At 46.9% G+C, this 19,776-nt stretch overlaps 1 protein-coding gene across 1 annotated transcript in view; it reads left to right on the top strand.

Moving 5' to 3' along the window:
• The first annotated feature begins 14,491 nt into the window (after positions 1-14,491).
• TSPAN2 (tetraspanin 2) overlaps positions 14,492-19,776 on the top strand; it is a 38,967-nt gene continuing 33,682 nt past the window's right edge. The window contains exon 1 of the mRNA XM_037038830.1: positions 14,492-14,626. Coding sequence (XP_036894725.1) covers positions 14,558-14,626 — 69 coding nt within the window. The 5' untranslated portion in view covers positions 14,492-14,557. The remainder of the gene's footprint in view (positions 14,627-19,776) is intronic.

Raw genomic sequence — 19,776 nt, 5'->3', positions numbered from 1 at the left:
AGGAGACCATGACCCCGAAAGGGCACATCTGGGGAACTGATGAATATTCTCTGAACCCTCCCCTGAGACTCCCCCCTAAGATTCCCGCCTGCAGGAGAGAAAAGCCTCAAGACAAAGGCCCGAGTGAGTGTGTGTTCTCCCTTTGGGGAGCAGCCTGTACCAGGCCCTTTCCTTTCTCACCCCCCCCATACCCCACTTCTTTCTTCACAGGATCAGGTCTCCTAGACTCTGGCAATGGGCAGCTGGCAGCGGGTCCCAGGCTGGTCCCCCAAACCTGTCCCTATGGCCGGCCTCTGACTTCCCAGTGAGCTCAGGCAGCCCAGCCCAACCGCCCCCGTTGCTTCCTCTATGCTAAGCCCTTCCTTGTTTCATTGTCCCCAGCTCTAATAAATGTATCTTCATAGTCACCTGGACTCTGAGCTGTGAAACCTTTCCTAGAGGAAGTCAAGAACCCACACACCACAGCTGGCCCCAGGCAGACCTGCTCAGGTAACAGAAGGAGCAAATCAAGAACATGAGAGAAAAGCAGTGCAGGTTCCTTAAAGAGAAATTCTCTCTAATATATCACAATATTTTCCTTACTGCTCTCTGCAGCTGAGGTCTCTTGAAGCACTTGGGGGAACTTATGTGGACTCAACATTGGCCTCCTTGAAATACAAGGTTTTGGTAGACATCTTCTCTTTCAGAACTTCTGCAGGTTGCCCAAGACCAGAGGCCATATCTGGTCACTTTGCATAGGGTTTTGCTCACCTAACACTTGTTCCATGATGGTGTCCTCCTCACTGTCCAGGGTTCTTTTTGGTAAGATACATGTCATTCTTCTGATCCCCACAAGACAAAACTCCAGTAACTTAACAGATGTAAATAAACCTTCACAATTTTGGCTCCAAATGCCATTTCATTCCCACCCCATCACCTCACCCCCATCTTCAACACACACACACACACACACACACACACACACGTGTGCTCTAGCCACACCCAGCTTTTTGGCATTCCCTGAACAGACTATCTCTGGGCTGGTCCCGTTCCTGCCTCTCATTAAACACACTCCCACTCTGTCTATTATGCTCTCAGTCCTTAAAGGTTACTTAAAATAGAGTTCTTCCTTGAAGCCTTTCCCAGCTCATCTAGGTCCTTTTTGTACTACACATCTACACGTTTTTTATTGGAGCACTTGTCAGTGACATTGTAATTTCTTATTTACATAACTGTGACTTTCACAAGCCTGTAAGTTTGTCATGAGAAGGTATTTTATTCAATATCCCCAGCGCCTAGCACAGTGTCTGGCACATAATGGGTACTCAATATTTGGTGAATTCTCAGTGTGTGGTTAAGAATGTACTCTAGTCAAGTCTCCCAGATTTGATTTGGTGAATTCTCAGTGTGTGGTTAAGAATGTACTCTAGTCAAGTCTCCCAGATTTGAAATCAAGCATTGTCTTAACATCTTGGCAGGTAACGTAACTCCTCTGTACCTCAGGTTCCTCATTTCTAAAATGGCAATAATTGCCCTGGCTGGCCTGAGAACCAAAGAGTCATCAGTTCAATTCCCATTCAGGACACATTCCTGTGTTGCTGCCCAGGTCCCCAGTAGGGAACATGTAAGAAGCAACCACACATTGATCTTTCTTTCCCTCTTTCTCCCTCCCTCTCTTCCCCTCTCTAAAAATAAATAAAATCTTTTAAAAAATAAAGTGGTAATAACTCACAGAGTCACTTTGAGGATTAAATGAGTTACTAACTATAATGAGCTTAGGACAGAGCTCTGCATATTAAATGCTCGATAAAGTTCATTAATTACAGTGCTCCTGTCAAACAGTCTATGACCGAATGGGTCTCATTTAATGCTTGCATAACTGAGGACTTGGGGTACCCCATGAATTCTCCAATTTTCTAATAGTGATAAATTGTTGTTGTTAAACTCCTAAAAGGTTTTTATAAATTGGATGAGAAAGAAAAAACATGGCTGAGTGGCATTCGATGTGAGTGCATGAAGATGGAAGTATTTCAATATACACACCTAAGATGATGAGCATTTATAAGCTGAAAGTGCCCTAGTGAGAAATCTGGGCACCTGGGACCTGGCCCGAATTTAACTACCAACTCCCCACGTGACCACCCTGGGCCAGTTTCCTCAACTGTGAGGAAATGAGATTGGAATATTGATCTTTGCGGTAACTTCCAGCCTTTACATTGTCCTTAAAGACTTTTTAGTTAGTTCCCTCAAGACATCGCCCCTAAACTTCAGTAAACTACTAGATATCATTAAGTATAAGCCAGACATCATTTGCCTCAGTTCCCCAGGCAACCTTCCTCTTAATGTTATTTTATAACCGATTAAGCTTGCATTCCACATTTAATGGGAGAACCTAGAGTTGCTTCTTTATTTAGATATTTCCTATTTTCTTTGCTCTTTATTTCTTCTAGACTCTCTGACTGGCCATCTAGGATCATTTTCCTTCTGCATGAAGTACAATTTTTAGTTGTTTTCTTTAATGCAGTTTTTTTTTTTTGGTGGCAAACACTGTTTCTACTGGTTTGAAAACATTTTTGTTACTTGTATTCTTGCAGGATATGTTTTCTGGGTACACATTTCTAGAATGACAGTTGTTTTTTTTTATTTTGCAGGACACTGAAGATATCATTCCATTGCCAGGAGGATGCAAACAACTTTGTTCTTTCTTATGCTTACCCAGGAAATGTGCTCCACAGCCCTCTTCTTCGCTGTCCCTGCATGAAGTATCAGACAGTTCCCAAAGCTTTTCTGATCCCTTCAGTTAAAGAGAATCCCAGCCGAGACTAATTCAAAGCTCCAGACTCTCATTCCCTGTAGGATTTGCCCCAGTATGTAACTTGGGCCTACCTAGGCAGAGAAGCCAGAGGGGGGAGGGATCATGATAAGCTCTTCCCCCACTCACTAGCTGCTCTCCAAGGTCAAGCATCCAAAGCAAGCAAAAGAAATAAGGTCTCACTTGACCTCTACATCTAGCACATGTCCATTGTAATTGTTTTCTCTCAAGTGTGACTTTGTGAGCTCTCTGGAGTCCCATCTCCATCTTGAGTTCTCTTGATTTGGGCCTTTCCAGCCAGGCAATCACGGCTGTTCCTCAAGCTCCTGGCTTCTAACAGTCCACCCTTCTGCTGAGGACACCTCTTAGACTGGGTCCCTTTTAGGAACTGCCCTAAGCCCAGGTTCCTCCAAAGGACCCATGCCTGGTCCACAGCAAACCCTTGAATCATTGTCCTGCCATTCCTATTGTAGCCCTATCTGTATTCTGCTGCAGGCAGGGAGAGTTCCAGACTCATGTCTAATACTAATTCCTGTTCCCCAAACTCCAAGTAACATTATGTCAAGCCCTCCAAGGGTTTTCTTAAAGCCCCTCTCAGCTAGCTTTAAATTGGGGGAGGGAAGCATCCCCTCTCCCCCCTTCCCCGGTGTGGTGAGAATGACCACACTGGTCATTCTTTTCATCTGTCAGCCNAATCATGGCTGTTCCTCAAGCTCCTGGCTTCTAACAGTCCACCCTTCTGCTGAGGACACCTCTTAGACTGGGTCCCTTTTAGGAACTGCCCCAAGCCCAGGTTCCTCCAAAGGACCCATGCCTGGTCCACAGCAAACCCTTGAATCATTGTCCTGCCATTCCTATTGTAGCCCTATCTGTATTCTGCTGCAGGCAGGGAGAGTTCCAGACTCATGTCTAATACTAATTTCTGTTCCCCAAACTCCAAGTAACATTATGTCAAGCCCTCCAAGCATTTTCTTAAAGCCCCTCTCAGCTGGCTTTAAATTGGGGGAGGGAAGCATCCCCTCTCCCCCCTTCCCCGGTGTGGTGAGAATGACCACACTGGTCATTCTTTTCATCTGTCAGCCTGCTGACAGACGTGTACCTTAGCCTGCTCTCCTACAGACAGCCAAGGTAATACAGGACACCATTGGCTGGCAGAACCAGGTTTCATTTAAACCCTTTGCAGTTCCACAAGGACAGTGTGATGTCTATGGGTCCTCACATAGGAGCTTATCATGATCCCTTACTTTTACATGTCAACATGACTGGGCCATGGGGTGCTTAGACATTTGGCCAAACATTATTCTGTGTGTGTCTGTGAGAGTATTTCTGGGTGAGATTAACATTTGAATTGCGCCCTCACTGTTGTGGCTCAGTGGGCTGGGCATCATTCTGCAAAGCAAAGGGTCACCAGGTCAATTCCTGGTCAGGGCACGCGCCTAGGTTGCAGGTTCAGTCCTCGATCAAGGTGTGTCTGAGGCAACTGATCAATGTTTCTCACATTGATGTTTCTCTCAAGCACGAATTTGTGGAAAATAAATACACATAAACATTTTTTATACATTTGAATTTATAGACTGAGTAAAGTAGGTTGCTGGCCCTAATGGAGGTGGGCCTCAACCAACCAGATGAAGGCCTGAATAGAACCAAAAGGCTGGTAAGAGGGTATTAACACTGTATAACTGCTCTAAGACATGTATTAGTCTTTCTCTGCCTTCAAACGTCACCTGGAAAATTGGCTCTTCTTGGCCCAGGCCAAGTGGTTCAGTAGTTTAGAGCACCATCCCATACACCAAAACGTTGTGGGTTCAATTTACTATCAGGGCACATACCTAGGTTGTGGGTTTCATCCCCAGTCAGGACACCTAAGGGAAACAACCAATTGATGTTTCTCTCTCGCATCAATGTTTCTCTCTTCCTCCCTCTCTAACAGCAGTAAAACGTGTCACATATCCTTGGGTGAGGACTAAATCCAAAATTGGCTCTTCCTGGATCTTGAGCCTGCCAGTTTTCAGATGAGTTCTCCTTAGGCCAATTATAGATTTTGGGACTTTTCACCCTGCATAATTACATGAGCCAATACCTTACAATATATATACAAATACCAATTATTGGTTCTGTTTCTCTAGGGAACTCTGACTAATACAGACAGTCTTGTATCTTACTTTAGAACGTAAAGGTCCCTAAGTATTTGGAATTTTGCTCTTAGTCTTTGTGGCCACTGTTGAAACTTAGAAACAATAAGAAAGTCACATTAGCCCTGGCTGGTGTGGTTCAGTGGATTGAGTGCTGTCCTGTGAACCAAAGGGTCACCAGTTTGATTCCCAGTCAGGGCATAGGCCTGGGTTGCAGGCCAGGCCCCCAGTAGGGGTGTGTGAGAGGCAACCACACACTGATGTTTCTCTCCTTCTCTTTCTCCCTCCCTTTTCCTCTATCTAAAGATAAAAAAAATAAATCTTTTTTTAAGTCACATTAAAACTATGCCAGATTACCATTCTACAATTCTTCAAGTCTTTTCTAATTCTGATTATTTCAATGGGGATCATCTGTGAGATATGATAAATCTTCAGATTTAGAACTTTCACCTGAACAGTTTGTGTTCCTCTTCTTTCCCCAACCCGCTGTAAAAGTGAAAACAAAAATGAGTAGGTTAGAGTCTATCAACTTCCGCCAAGATGGAGGCATAGGTGGAAACACTGTGTCTTCTCCCACAACCAAGTTTGAATAAAACAAAGGTTTGGAGAAACAAAGACACAACCAAAGGACAGAAAATTGAATTATACGGAAGTCTGACTACATCTAACCGTTCAACGGGGACGGTAAGAGGGGCGGAGCCAGCAGCGAGCAGGGTCGGGCAGGACAGAGCCCCCGACCCAGGCGCGCAGGCAGACGGGAACCAGTTGGGGTGCGGGGCAGACCACGGGCGCATATTCGCGCACAGTGAGACAGACCACGCAGGCCCCAGGGGGCGAGGGCTGACGGCGGTGGCACACTTGCGAGCAGTGGGACGAAACGCGAGGGCCAGGTGATGGCAGCAACTACGGCACCGGTGAGGGCCGTGGCGGCAGGTGGCGGACAGGACGCCACAGTCCCTCTTTGACCCCGCCCCCACATACAGCGTCACAACCCAGCGACTTAGTTGCCCTGCAATACCGATGAGAGCCATTGTCACTCTTTGACCTCGCCCCCACATACAACGTCACAACCCAGCAACTTAGTTGCCCTGTTCTAGTGAACATTTTAGGGCTCTGATCCTGCTATGGAACAGGCACGAACAACCCGAAAGATGGCACAAGAAGAACTCAAAGTCCAAGAGCCAATAACTCTCAGCGACCAAGAAATTGCCAGCCTCTCAGAAGCACAATTCAGGACACTATTTATCAGGATGCTCACAGAACTGGTAGATTATAGTCACAAATTAGAGGAACAAAGTCACAAATTAGAGGAATATATGAAGGCTAAACTAATTGAAATGAAGGGAGATGCACAGGAAACCAATAGTGATGGAAAGGAAACGGGGACTCAAATCAATGGAATGGACCAGAAGGAAGAACAAAACATCCCACCAGAAAGGAATGAAGAAATGAGAATTCAAAAAAATGAGGAGAGGCTTAGGAACCTCCAGGACATCTTTAAACGTTCCAACATCCGAATTATAGGGGTACCAGAAGGGGGAAAGAAACAGCCACGAGTGGAAAACATATTTGAACAAATAATAAAGGAGAACTTCCCCAGTCTGGCAAAGGAAATAGACTTCCAGGAAATCCAGGAAGCTCAGAGAGTGCCAAAGAAGTTGGACCCAAGAAGGAACACACCAAGGCACATCATAATTACATTAGCCAAGACCAAAATGAAGGAGAGAATCCTAGAAGCATCAAGGGATAAGGGGACAGTCACCTACAAAGGAGTACCCATCAGACTGTCAGCGGATTTCTCAAAAGAGACCTTACAGGCAAGAAGGGGCTGGAAAGAAGTATTCCAAGTCATGAAATCCAAAGACCTACAGCCAAGATTGCTTTATCCAGCAAAACTTTCATTTAGAATGGAAGGACAGATAAAGTGCTTCTCAGATAAGGTCAAGTTCAAGGAGTTCATCATCACCAAGCCCTTATTATATGAAATGCTAAAGGGACTTATATAAGAAAAAGAAGATGAAAAATATTAACAGTGAAAGGACAGCAAACACACAGCTATTAACAACCACACCTAAAACAAAAGCAAACCAAGAGGACAGCTAGATCAGGAGTGGAACCATAGAAATGAATAACACATGGAGGGTTAGCAACAGGGGGGTGGGAGGAGGAGAAGGGGGGAGAAGGCACAGAAAATAGCATAGATGGTAGGTAGAAAATAGATAGGGGGGAGGGTGAGAATAGTGGGGGAAATATAGAATCCAAAGAACTTGAGACACGTGGTTATAAACTAAGGGGGTCAGAATGGTGGGGGAGGGAGGGTGCGGGTGGAAGGGATTGAAGGGGGGGAATAGAACAACTGTAATGGTATAATCAATAAAATATACTTTTAAAAAAATGAGTAGGTTATTCCCGTAGGGCCCCATGGAAACAAATCAATTATCCTCTGAGTTTGCTCCCCTCTCCTGTTGCATATCCCTTCTCTTGCTTCACACTTGTCTGCACAAGCAGGCATACACTCCTTCCTTTCACCAGCAAACACCAGAAGCTGAAAACTGATAAAAATTAAAAAAAAAAAAAAAAAGGCAGCAGCAGCAGCAGCAGCTAGCACTGCCTAAACGCTGCAGGGAAAATACTGAACCAAGTGGCTGAGCCCAGCAACCTGTGACCATGGAGATGGTTTGTAATCAGCAAACCAAGGCCCTCGCCTTCCTTCCTCCTCTGGGCATCCAAGAAATGGTTGGTTTAGAAACCCTGAACCCACACACTATTTTCCAGCAACAACTGCATAGCAACAGGATTAATATGCTGTAAACTGAGAAGTCAAAAAACTGCTCCTGTCCTCCTTATCAAAACCAGAGTTATGATAACAGAACACAGGGCTTCTTTTTCCAGTCGCAGGGCAGACTTGATATCCTGAACTACTGGGTAAAACCCATGAGCATCTTCTTTAAAAACACACCGCCTGACTCACATGAAAGGCAGAGAATACGCAGAGGCCAAGATGAAGTAAAAGCAGAAAACCCGGGGGGTGGGGTGGGGGTGGGGGACGCAGGTGCCAAAGCCATGGCCTTGAGTTACTGATTCAGCAGCTGCGAGGACTTGGGTTCAGTAGGTAGAGCCTGAGACCCCCTAAGGGTCCACTGGGAGACTCCGGCCACACCCAGTGCCCATACCCTCAGACAGGAAGTGCCCATACCCTCAGACAGTACCCTCCGTGCCCCAGGGGACAACGAGGAGGTGTGCACGTTCTGATCTTGGCGTTGGGGTTTCGGGAAAACCTTCCCAGGGGAACTTGTCCCCCTCACGCCAGCCTTTGAATGGCTCTGTTGTTTGAATTCCTACTCCGCGGTGGTGGCTTGAGATGATTTGCAGAAATCCGAGTAGATCCTCTCTGAAGGAATAAAACCTCAACCAACAACTCAGAAAAGTGCCACAATTTTCCCAGGAAATCGAGCAGCTTAGGATGGAAAGAGAGAGAAAGATCACACAGAGCTCAAGGGAAAAAGACACTAACGACAACAGGCAGAAAATCCCACGGCAGCGAAATCAAACACGGCGAGGCCAAACACGGCCGTTACGAGACACAGAAAACAAAATTTTTCTGCCGCTTCACCCCGGCCTGTCCCTTCCTGTCTCCAAACAGAACCCCGCGCCCGCGTTCTGACTCCCGTCCACCCCTCCTTCCCCACGACCGCCTTCCCCGGGGACCGCGAACACGGCCACTCGTCCCCAGTGAGAAAGGAAGCGAGGAACTCGCTTTCCCTCCTCAGCTTCCCCACTCTCGCAGCTGAGCTTCTTTCAGGCTTTCACATCCCCCCTAACGCATCCCCCCCCCCCCCCCGCACCCCAACTCTCGGGAAATTGCCCTGGCGCCGTCGGAGTCAGCGCCCTGAACCACCAACCACCAGCTCTCTCGGAACGCTCTCTCACCCGCTGCTGCGAAGGCACGTGCAGCCCTTCAGACTCGCCCTCCTTCGGCCTCGGTGACACGCAACTGCTTCTTCGCATTCGCCTCCGACCTCCCGGCCAGGCCTTTCTTCCCAGTCTCTTCAGGCCACTTCTTAAAATGCTGTCGTTCTGAAGGTTCTGGGCTCGACACTTTTCGCATTCTCTGGAATGTCAACAAAAGTGTGCGGCCACCCATCTGACGTCGACAGGTGTCCCCAGTCTCGGGTGCGGAGAAAGGAGAAACTTGTTTCGGGCGAACAACTTGCAAACCAGCCGGAAACAGCCGGCTTCAAGAGGAGAAGCCAACGTGTGCTCTCCAGACGCAAAGCGCAGGCGCCGGTTTTATAAAGTTCCCACCCTGGTTCCTGATTGGTCCATTTGCATGCACATGAGAAATCCAAATTTGCCACCTCTGATGGGTCCGAAGAGCAGTGCCCTGATTGGTTGATTTCACGTGATCTGAGTGGCCATTATGAGTCACTTTGATTGGTCAGTATATATGCAAATGAGGATATAGCTACACAGCTCCCATTGAACAGGTAGCAGCCCCTTGGTGTGGGAGTGTGTGCGCGCGTGCGCTTTGCCTGTCAGTAATGGCTCCTAGGCTGTGCCGTTAACCAGGAGGAGTTCTTCCTGGCAGATACTGTGCATACCTTCTTGGGGTTCCCACTGGCCATATTATCTGTGCTCCTAGCTTTAAAACAGTTGTATAGCTCTGGGGCATCTATATCCTGGCGATGTGAGAATCTTTCCAGTGGGCCGTCCAAGATAAATATTTAGTTTTAAGAGGATCAATCTGCCTGAAAATATTCGTGTGATATATATACGCTCTTGTAAGTTAGAAGGATTCCAAATCTACTTTCATGAAAACTGGAGAAAGTCCAAATGGAGTTGTCAGCTGATTCTCATTAGAAATAGCTACTGAAAGATCAGTATGTGATAAGCCCTGGCCTATTCACTCAGTTGATTAAACTTTCCACCTGATAGCCGGGGTTTCAGGTTCAATCTCTGGTCAGGACACATACAAGAAACAACCAATATATGCATCAGTAAGTGGAACAACGAATCAATCTCTCTCTCTCAAAATCAATATTTTTTCATTAAAAAATAGAAAGATAAATACGTGAATTTGGGGCATAGAATTCAGAAAGGGCACTGCTGTAACAACTTCTTCCACCCTCATCTACTTATTTGGCTAAACAAAGTTTCTCAGCATTAATATTAAGGGAATTTATGCTGAGCCCTGTGTTGTTCTAACAATTAATAACTTTCATTCATAGATACACGAATCAGTAGGAAGAAAAAACCAACCCCACCAATCTCACTGAGATGCATTTCCAGTAATATTTGACTTTTATGTTTGCGAGTGTTTATTTAAATTATATTTATTTTAATCAATTATATACTAAGAATAATTTTAATGATAACAAGATAGAAGAAACTAATTAACACTTAGAGCCTTATGGTCTCAGGAGGAAAATTTGCATTTCTTTTAATAAACATATAATAATATTTGTTCAGACAAGTATAGAAGGACATTCAAGTAAAACCAAGTATAAAAATGCATTTGGTATTACATTTCATGGAAAAAGTTGAGTGAAAATACAAATTCAAGAAGAAAAAGGAAAGCTGCAAACTTTCATCCTGTTAAAGAGGATCTTGTCCATGTATTTTTTAAATTCATGATGGCAGGTAGCAGATCACATTGGCACTTAGTTTCTATCTGATGCATTAAAATGAGTGATCTGACATCGTATATTAAAATGTAAATATTTAAGATATATCAAAAATGACATCTTTTGCAAAACTCAAACTTATCATTAGAGTTGATATATCAAGTTAAAAGTGTGTGAAAGTAAATACTGTATGTTCCATTTACATGAGGTTATAGAACAGGCAAAAATGATCTATTGTGAAAAAATCAGAACGGTGCTTGCCTTTAGGAGGAGTAGGCATGGATTGACTGGGAAAGGTGCCAGAGGCCTTTTTGAGGTGATAGTAATGTCTGGGTTTGGGATTAAAAAAATAAAGCACTTGTCAAATATCATCAAACAATACACTTAAAATTTCATTGAAGTAAATTTCATCTCAAAAATGAAAATCTGTAAATAAATATTTTAACTCTAAAGTTAACGTTATGCATGCTGAAGAGTTTAGGGGTAAAACATATTAATGTCTAAAATTTATTTGGAAATGCATAAAAAATAAATTGACAAATGTAGAGATAAGTAATATACCTAAAGCAAAATGTCTACAGTAGAATATAGGTGGTGAGTCTATGGTGTTCCCTGCTCAATTACTCCAAATTTTCTGTAGATTTGAAAATATTCACAATAAAATATTGGAGGAAATGTGCAAAGGTGATATATTTTTTCATAAGGAGAATATATTTTTCATAATTCTTTCAGGGAGCATGTGGGCAAAAGTTTGAAGACCATTGGGTTTCTATTATCATCACTTGCTGATGAATTTTTAACCTAAATTTACAATCCAAACCTCTCTCCAGAATCCCAATCATATTTCCATCTGTCTCTTGGATCATTCCATCTGGATTTCCCATCAGATCTATAACTGGACAGATCCAAATATAAATTTATTGTCTTCCTCTGTCAGTTAGAAATATGATCAGTTACAAGTATAAGAATATAAGAGTCAAACAAAAACAGAGGTTATTTTTCCTACATAACAAGAAATCTGGGGGTAGGTGGCTGCTGGTATTTGTTTGGCAGTTCGACAATCTCCTGGTTGGCAGGTCTGTCATTTTCCTGGCCTTTGCTCGTAATCACAAAATGTTCTATAGCTCCAGGCATCATGTCTGAGTTCAAGATGGGGGAAGAGCGATGGGAACAATGCCAATGACAAATGAATCTTTTATTGAGACAATTTTAGATTTTCCAGAAGCTTCCCAGAAGACATCCACAGAAACCCCATTAATCATCTTGTGTCATATGGCCACCCTAGCTGCAAAGGAAATCAGAAAGCAAGTACTTAGTTAGCTTTTCTATCCTCTAAACTGGATGTGGGGCTGGGCAACAGGTGAGTACCATCTGCAGTACTTGGAACATTCTCCTCCAAACCTTCTCCACTTTCTGTATTTCCTGTCTCTGTTAACAGTTCCATGAACTGCTAATAGTTACCCAAGTAAGAAACCCAGGAGTTGTCCTGCCCTCTCGTTCCCCTTCTATATCCCTCATATCTGCTCTGTCTTGGTCCTTTTTGTCAGTCTTAAATCTCAGCCTCCTTCCTACACCCACTGCCACTGTCCTGGTTCAGGTGGTCATTTCTAAACTGCCGTAACCACCTGAACTTTTAAAACCATCCTCCCTGAGCCCCCTGCTTGACCATTCTAAAAATAGAAATCTAACCATCTCTCCCCTACTTAGATCTCCCCTGTGGCTTTGCATAACATCTAGTTTAAAGGCTAACTTCCTTATGTCATTGAATGTAGTTTCCTGCTTTCACAGGAATGTGCTCTTGAAAATGTGTTATCAGTTAGGATGCCCTACCCCTGTCAAGGGTCAGATCCCTTAAGACGAAACTTTGTGCGGGAGGAGAGCTGGGGAAGACTACATTCAAAATCTAAATCTACTACGCTAGGCAGGCAACCATCTGTCTCTGCTACATGTATGCTAAGATTGTAGTATGAAAGAACAATAGATTTATATGTTATAATCTAGGTTCTGTTCCCAGAGTATATAGACTCCCTAATGTATTTTGTCCTAGAGACCTGAAATTTAACAATATATTTGAAGTATAATATCACTGTTGTTCATTCAGCTCAGAGATATATTAAATGCCTACTATGTGCTAGATACCACTCTTTCACTGAGGTCTTTTCCTTTATCATAGAATAGAGATGACAAATAGAGAACAATGAGTGTTTGGCTGAAGCTAAAAATCTACCTCTTTCTGCATACCTAATGATGTTCATCTCTGTCTCTGTTTCACTGTTTGAAGCTTTTGCTTATTACCAGAATCGGCACTTGAATTTTTCTGTCTTCTACTCACTTGTCATAAATAAAATTCACTTTGGATACTCAAACAAGTGTCAAAAAACACAGATGTAGGCAAAGATGGAAACACTGATACAAAGTGATTGGTCATCTGACACAATACAGCAATAGCCAACACATACAGCATTTATTCTGTGCACTTGACCAATATTAACTCATGAATCTCCATAACTCCATGAGGTATGTACTATTTATTATCTCCATGCTGCAGATGAGGAAACTGAGGCCTGACAATGCTTTTGTCAGTTGTCTGAAAGTTGTGCCCTAGCATCTTTCCAACTCATCTTCTCTGCTCCACTTGGGCTTAGCACAGCTCTAAGTTCTCCCAGGAGGCCTTGTGTTCTCCCACCCTGTCTAATTTGCACGTGCTATTTGCAGGTGCCTGGACGGCCCTTCCCCTCTGCTCAGACTCATTCTTCAAGGCTGGAGCAGACCCACTCTCCTCAACAAAGCTTTCTCTGCCCAGTGCAGTGAGGCCAGGCGGCACTGGCCAGAGTTTTGCCTGACCCCTTCACTTTGCAGAAGTCAATTATTTGCTTACAGATCTGTCTCTACCACCAGAGACAGGAGACGGTGCTACAGGCCTCCCTGATTCCACATTGTTGAGTCCTTGGGGCTTGTTGCTACACCGCCTGGTCTATAATAGGCACTTAAAGTTTTGCTGAATGAATGCATAGGCTCCCTGAATTTTACACTTTCTTGTCGCCCCCACACTGTCTGGCACCACATACTTTAGACAATTAGTCAACCAGAGTGGAAGCCTGATTTCCCCACCAGAAGCCTAATTTAATAAAACAGAGCAGAACAAAACCCACCCCCTCCTAACTTCCATATCCACATCCCTTTCCACGCTCTCCCATCGGTTGAATCCACCAGGACCCTGAGAGTGTGACGCCCCCTCCACTGGCCGTGTGAGCCGAGCAAAGTGGAAGCAGCCATCTGGGCAAGACGGTCGCATCCTGCTCCTCCTCCCCGTTCTAGACTATTAAGGTAAGAGTCCTCGGAGGAGCGCGAGAGGGGCCGGCGGGGGTGGGGGGGGTCCCTGGAAAGTGGCCTCCGTGGCCAATGCTCTCGTCTGGCGCCATAGAACCACAACCCGCAGCAGGAGGTGCCCGGCGACAGGTCGTGCCAGTTTCAAGGCAGCCTCAAATCCTCCTTCTCTTTCTATACCCTAGGCCACCTTCCTAAGTTTCCATAGCCACCGGGGCCGTGGCCCCCACCGGGCCGTGTCCTTATCCCCAACCGCCATCGCAAGCCTCAAATGAGTCTGCATAGGGCGCTGATTAAGTGGGTCTCGGGTTCCCACTTAATTAAGTGGACGCTCCTTCCTGGCAGATGCTCAGATAACCACCGGGAGCTGGGCGCCTGCGGAGCACGTCATCTGGCATCCGGAGTAAAGAAGGCGGTCCCTGGTTCCGGAGGAGAGTGGGTACATGCTCCCACTGATCCCGAAGGCGCCCCAACCCTCGCCAGCGTCTTCGCTCCGGGTCCTACTGGGGCCCTCTGACGCCCCCTGCCGGGGCTCGCACTCCCTCCGCAGGCCCCGCCTCTGCCCCGCCTCCATAGACCCCGCCCCCGGTCCCTAGCGCTCCACCCCCTCCCCACCGGCTGCCGCCGCTCCGGGCACTCAATACCCGCCTGGGAACTCTGGATCCCGCCGCTGGGGCTGCAGCATGGGGCGCTTCCGCGGGGGCCTTCGATGCATCAAGTACCTGCTGCTCGGCTTCAACCTGCTATTCTGGGTGAGACCCGTAGCCAAGAGGGCCAGGCAAGGAGGGGGCCGGGCGGGGACGCGGAGCCGGGGTCCCCGGGGCTCTGATCGCTGCGGCGTCCGAGCCGGGCTCCGGGAGATGGCAGGGTGTTCCAAACGGCGGAGGTGAGAAAAAGGCAGACAAAGGGGGAGAAGAGGGATGGAGAAGAAGAAAACGGAAAGAGAGAGACTGAGCAAGGAGAAATGGTGAGAAGGGGGAGACACCGTGGGGAACCTCCCAGCCTGGGTTTTCATCTCGCAGCTGGTGACTCCAGGTGCGGGCACGCTGGCCTCTCCTGACCTCCTGGGGGTCGGCTCCCCTCCAGCGGCGCACACACCCCCTTCTGGCTCTCCTCCACACTGGAGCCCAGGCCTGGCCAGGGCATTGGGAGAGGAGACCCTCCCTGCACTGGGGCTGCCGAGGGTGGTGCCCCCTTGAGTCCACACACTCAGAGGAAGGCTGTGATGGTTTTGTGCTGGGAATTGGGAGCAGGAGAGAAAATGGTATAGGAGGAGGAGGAGAGGGTCGTCCTTTTTCTGAGTATCAGGGAGGGGTCCAGCTGAATGAGAAGAGGCAGTGATGTTCTTCTCTAAAGGGGTCCGGCGGAAGGGAGGGGCGGCAGCATCTCCCCCAACCCCCAAACCGCAGGCTCTGCTCCATACTAATGCTCCCAGGGATGATCTCATTCAACTTGGCATTGGATGAACAACCATCTCGGGACTAGTGGCCCACTGAGAGACAGAGCCATGACCCCTGTCTCCTATATTACTGGGACAAGACTAGGGCTAGACCATCCCTAGGTCCCTAGATACACCATCTCACGCCCTGAAGGGCTGTGGGACAAGGTTTGAAAATTGTCTGGTTTGCACATCCCCTCTTGGGCTTCCTCAAGAGAATGCCAGCCAGTATAACTGCTCAGATAGACCCAGAAGGAAAATACAGATCTTGCTTTTGGGTGAAGAAGTTCCTGAGCCAGGAGGGAGCGGCAGGGGCCTGGGCACTTGGAAACAACTGGGATGGAGGAGGTGGTGGTTGTCCTAACTGCTCTGGGGAGGTTGTCTTCCCGTTACTGCAGCTAATCAATTATTGAATGATGGGCTCTGCTTGTGTCTGCCAATCCATTAGTCCAGATGCCCGGATGACTCCAGCAACTCAAGCTCTCAGAGGCCAACTTGCCACCTTCAGCATCCTTCATCACATCATCAAGGTGTGAAGAAGGTAGCCGAAGGCAGCCCCTGGATCTTAAAACTACACATGGCTTTTGTACACCTGGGCATTTCCACCCACTGTACTACAGGGAGGGGTATTTCTGAAGGCCTCTGTGCTGTGCTTTTGACTAGCCTGCCTTAGTTTCAAGAGCTGTGCATTATAAGTATCATGCTTCAATGACACCCTTCACTCTCACTGCTTGCAAATTCAAAAGGAGTTATATATGAGCCTAAGAAGGCTTGGTTTGGTGCCTGTTTAGTGCCTGACATCGTGCCAGCCTTTCCAGGGATAATGGGAGGCATTAAGGAATGTTTTCAATGTGTCAGGGACAGTACTATGCACACTGCATTCATTATCACAGTTGATCCTCACAACACTCCCAATGTGCACACTATTATTATCCCCGTTTCTACAGATGAGGAAACAGAGGCTCAAATGGGAGCTTGGCCAAGGTCACACAGCTAAGTGAGTGGTGACTCAGCCTCAGCCTACTTGCTGCTAAGTCCTGTGGCACATCACATTCCTAACCTGTGGTTCCCCTGGACCAGCAGCATCAGCATCCCTGGGAACTTGTCAGAAATACACCTTCTCAGCCCATTCCAGGGATGCTGAATCAGAAACGCTGGGGGAGGGACCCAGTCAGCTATTTTAACAATCTTCCAGGTAATTCTGATTCATGCTCAAGTTTGAAAAATGCTCATTATTAGATAGGCATTATAAAGATGATTTACACATATATAAACCTAAATACACATATTTATTTACAAATATAAAGCACTATTGTGTAAGCTGCCAGTCTGGTTGAGGGAGTGAGACCAATGCATACAGAACAAACAGCAAACAGAACAGGCAGTGTAAAATCGAGTGCCCCACTGCCGTGTGAAATTTGTCACTCGACTTTACACTGCCCACTTCTGGTCCAGGGTAACTTCTGACCAGAAATCCAGAAGGAGGAAAGCGATGTCTGAGTGCCTGGTGGAGTTAGATGCCGCCCTGCGTTTGTATGAATGAAGGAGATTAGCAAAAAGTCCACAGCAATAGTGAGGAGTCAGGACAGTTCTCCTGAAGACAGGGACGTCGAAGCTGAACCCAGGGGCTGGAGGACAGAGGCGAGGGGGCAACACTGCCCAGCAGCAGAGGAACAGAGAAGAGGGCCGGAGCCTGCCCTCTGATGGTGGGATCAGGCTTGAGTGCAGAGATCCTGAGCAAGGTGTGCTTGAGCAGTTTATCCTGACTCCTGGTCCTCTGTGTTCTCATGGGCACAATTAGGGAAACAGCGTTGTTGAGAGAATTAAAAGGAAACAGGGCAGATATCTGAGCTCGCCTTCCTATGAGCCTAGTATACAGTAAGTGCTCAAAAACGTTAAGTATTATTATTGAATGCCTGGCACATAGGAGGCACTCAGTAAAAGTTAGCCCTCTTTCCCTACTCCCTTAATGTCGGGAAATAGTGCACGTTTGCCAAGCGACATACAGCTTGTCTTCGTTTTAGGATAAGCATACAGTGTCTTCTTAATCTGTATTTGTGGATTTTCCCCCACTAGAACGTAGAACATTCTGAGAGCAGGGATTTTTTTTTTCCATGCCGTTTGTGGCTGCATGTCTAGAAAAGTGCCCAGCACCCAGGAGGCACTCAATAAATGTCTGCCGTGAATAAATGAATGAGCAGGTTAGAGGGCTCGGTTGTACCAAGTTTGTACCAAATGGCCTTCCCAGTTTGCGCAGACAGTCAATTCTCAGCTTTATCTGAAGGACTGAGACCTCTCTCTGCTCATTACTTACTGATTTGCTCTGTGTTTACACAGACTGAGCCCAGGAGGGGAACCTGAGCCTTCCGGTCTCCCACTTCCCCCGGGGGCGGGACCCCAAGGGTCTCAAGGTAGCAGCTGTCACAGACAGCTCTTCCGCATCTATACCGTCCGACCGAAGGGAAAGGGGCTACTGGACCAGGCCGCTAATGACTCGGGAAAACAACTGTTTGGGGTAAATTACCTAGGTGCCTACCTCCGCTGTAGCTGAGGGAACCCTTTTCCAGAAAAGCCCCACCCTGGCTTCTGAAGTTGTTTTTTCCTGGTTAGAGGCGTTCGTGGGAAGTTTGGGGAAGGGGCAGAGGGTGGAGGACGGCTGCCCTGGAAGGACAGGCGTTAGCAGCGACTCCAGGGCCGTGTTTATACACACCCTGAGTGCCCTGCACCTGCCCTTCTGAGGTGCCTGGTCCCCGCTCTGCAGCAGCACTCCCTGTCGGGAACTCACCAAAAGGCAGGCACAGAGTAGGGTCGGGTGTGTTTGTCATCTGCAATGTAACAAATTGATTTGCAACCTCCTTCTGGCAGGTTGGTTTACGTTTCCTTAAGCCGTGCTCCTGGGTCTATAAACATTCAACGAAGATCCTGCCAGGGCCGGCACAGCGCTCCCTGGCCCAGGGCCACTGGCTGGAGGCACCATTGAATTTTTCAAAACAAAAGTAAAGCCTAGCCGTGAACCTCCTCTGAGCTCATTTCTGTTATCGTGGTTGGTGTCTGATGTGAAAGAACCCCTTCCCAACCTGTGTCAGGCCTACATTCAGACACTACAGTCACATTGCTGTGCGTATTCCTATGCCTTTTACTGAAGTCACCTTTAGTTTTTTCCTCTGTTGCATAGCAATAGAAATAACACACCCCAGTCCATCAAGCCACAGATGTTGGCTTAAAGAAAAACCTCGGCACTGTTTATCCCTTGGTTTATTGTTGTATACTAAGCGCTTTCCTATCATTGTGCTGTGCGTTGAAGTACTCGGGGTTACCCACCAACAGGAAGCCGGGCTGTTCATTGTGGAAAGTCAGATGCCATATATGGCTTGTTTGAAGTCGCTTTCTTTCCCCCTTATCGTGATGAATGCAGCTTTGGGGTTTCACTGAGTGATGCCTGACAGGTGCTGTTGGAAAGACGGTGTCACGTGGCCTCAGGAGTGAAAGACAGTCGAGTCTCCTGAAGCTTACAGAGGTTGCCTCCTCCTCTTTCCCAGTTTCTTTCAAACAATAACTTCAGAGCTCCTACCTGCAAGAAAAGGCTGATTTAAAAAAATACCCGAAGAAAGCATTCTTGGGGGTCCACCCAAAAGCTACACCTGTAGGTTTGCCCAGAAGGCAGGTAGGAATTGGCCTTGTTGCAGGATAGGCCTTATTTCTGATTTCCATCAAGGTGAGAAGAGAGCGGCAGTGGCCAAGTCTCCCCTAATGTGATTGAAAGGGCCCGGGGTTGGGAGGGGCCAGGACTCGCTGATAGAGCCCCGTCTGTGGGGGCTGGAGCTCTGGTTCCAGTCATCTGGTAGACCTGAGGCGGGTCTAGGCAGGTGGCAAATCATCTTGGAATTCAGAGCCTGCAAGGTGGACACAGCAGCGTACTGCCGGGGGCCGTCCCTGGCTGTCCTGTTTACTTATGAGGGGAGCTTGGTTAGCAAGTTTTTCAGTCTCTTTGAGCCTCAGTTTTCTTACCCATAAAATGGACATGATCAAGTACCAGTAACAGTCTGTGGTCTTAGTGCAGATAAGGTGAGTAAATATATTTAAAGTAGCAAAGATAGACTCAATGTAAGATATTAGTGGTAGTTGTATTTAAACACTGGAAGTGCAAGTGGGAAGGGAGACTCCAGAATCCAAGAGGTTCATAAAGGTGAAGAAAACTGCGAAACAGGCATCCCAGTCTAACCCGCCAAACTAAGTCACTAGAGTCCTGTCGCTTATCAAAGGTATGAGCTGGAAGGAGAGATCCCTTGCTCAGCAGTTAGTCACTCAGCAAACATGTGCTGACCTCCTACTATGTGCCCACCACCCTGCCAAGGGCTGGGCATTCAAAAACGATTAAGACGCAGTCTTTGATCTTGAGACATGTGTGCCTTTCTCTCTGTAGTCTTTGCTCTGTGAGGGCTGTGCTGGCGGCTTCCTCCTCCC

This window comes from Sturnira hondurensis, unplaced genomic scaffold, assembly GCF_014824575.4.
Source record: "Sturnira hondurensis isolate 20B ecotype Veracruz unplaced genomic scaffold, ASM1482457v3 Scaffold0024822, whole genome shotgun sequence".
In the NCBI taxonomy this organism is placed as follows: domain Eukaryota; kingdom Metazoa; phylum Chordata; class Mammalia; order Chiroptera; family Phyllostomidae; genus Sturnira; species Sturnira hondurensis.
Note: the sequence above shows the minus strand (reverse complement) of the source record. Positions and strands in the feature narration are given on the sequence as shown.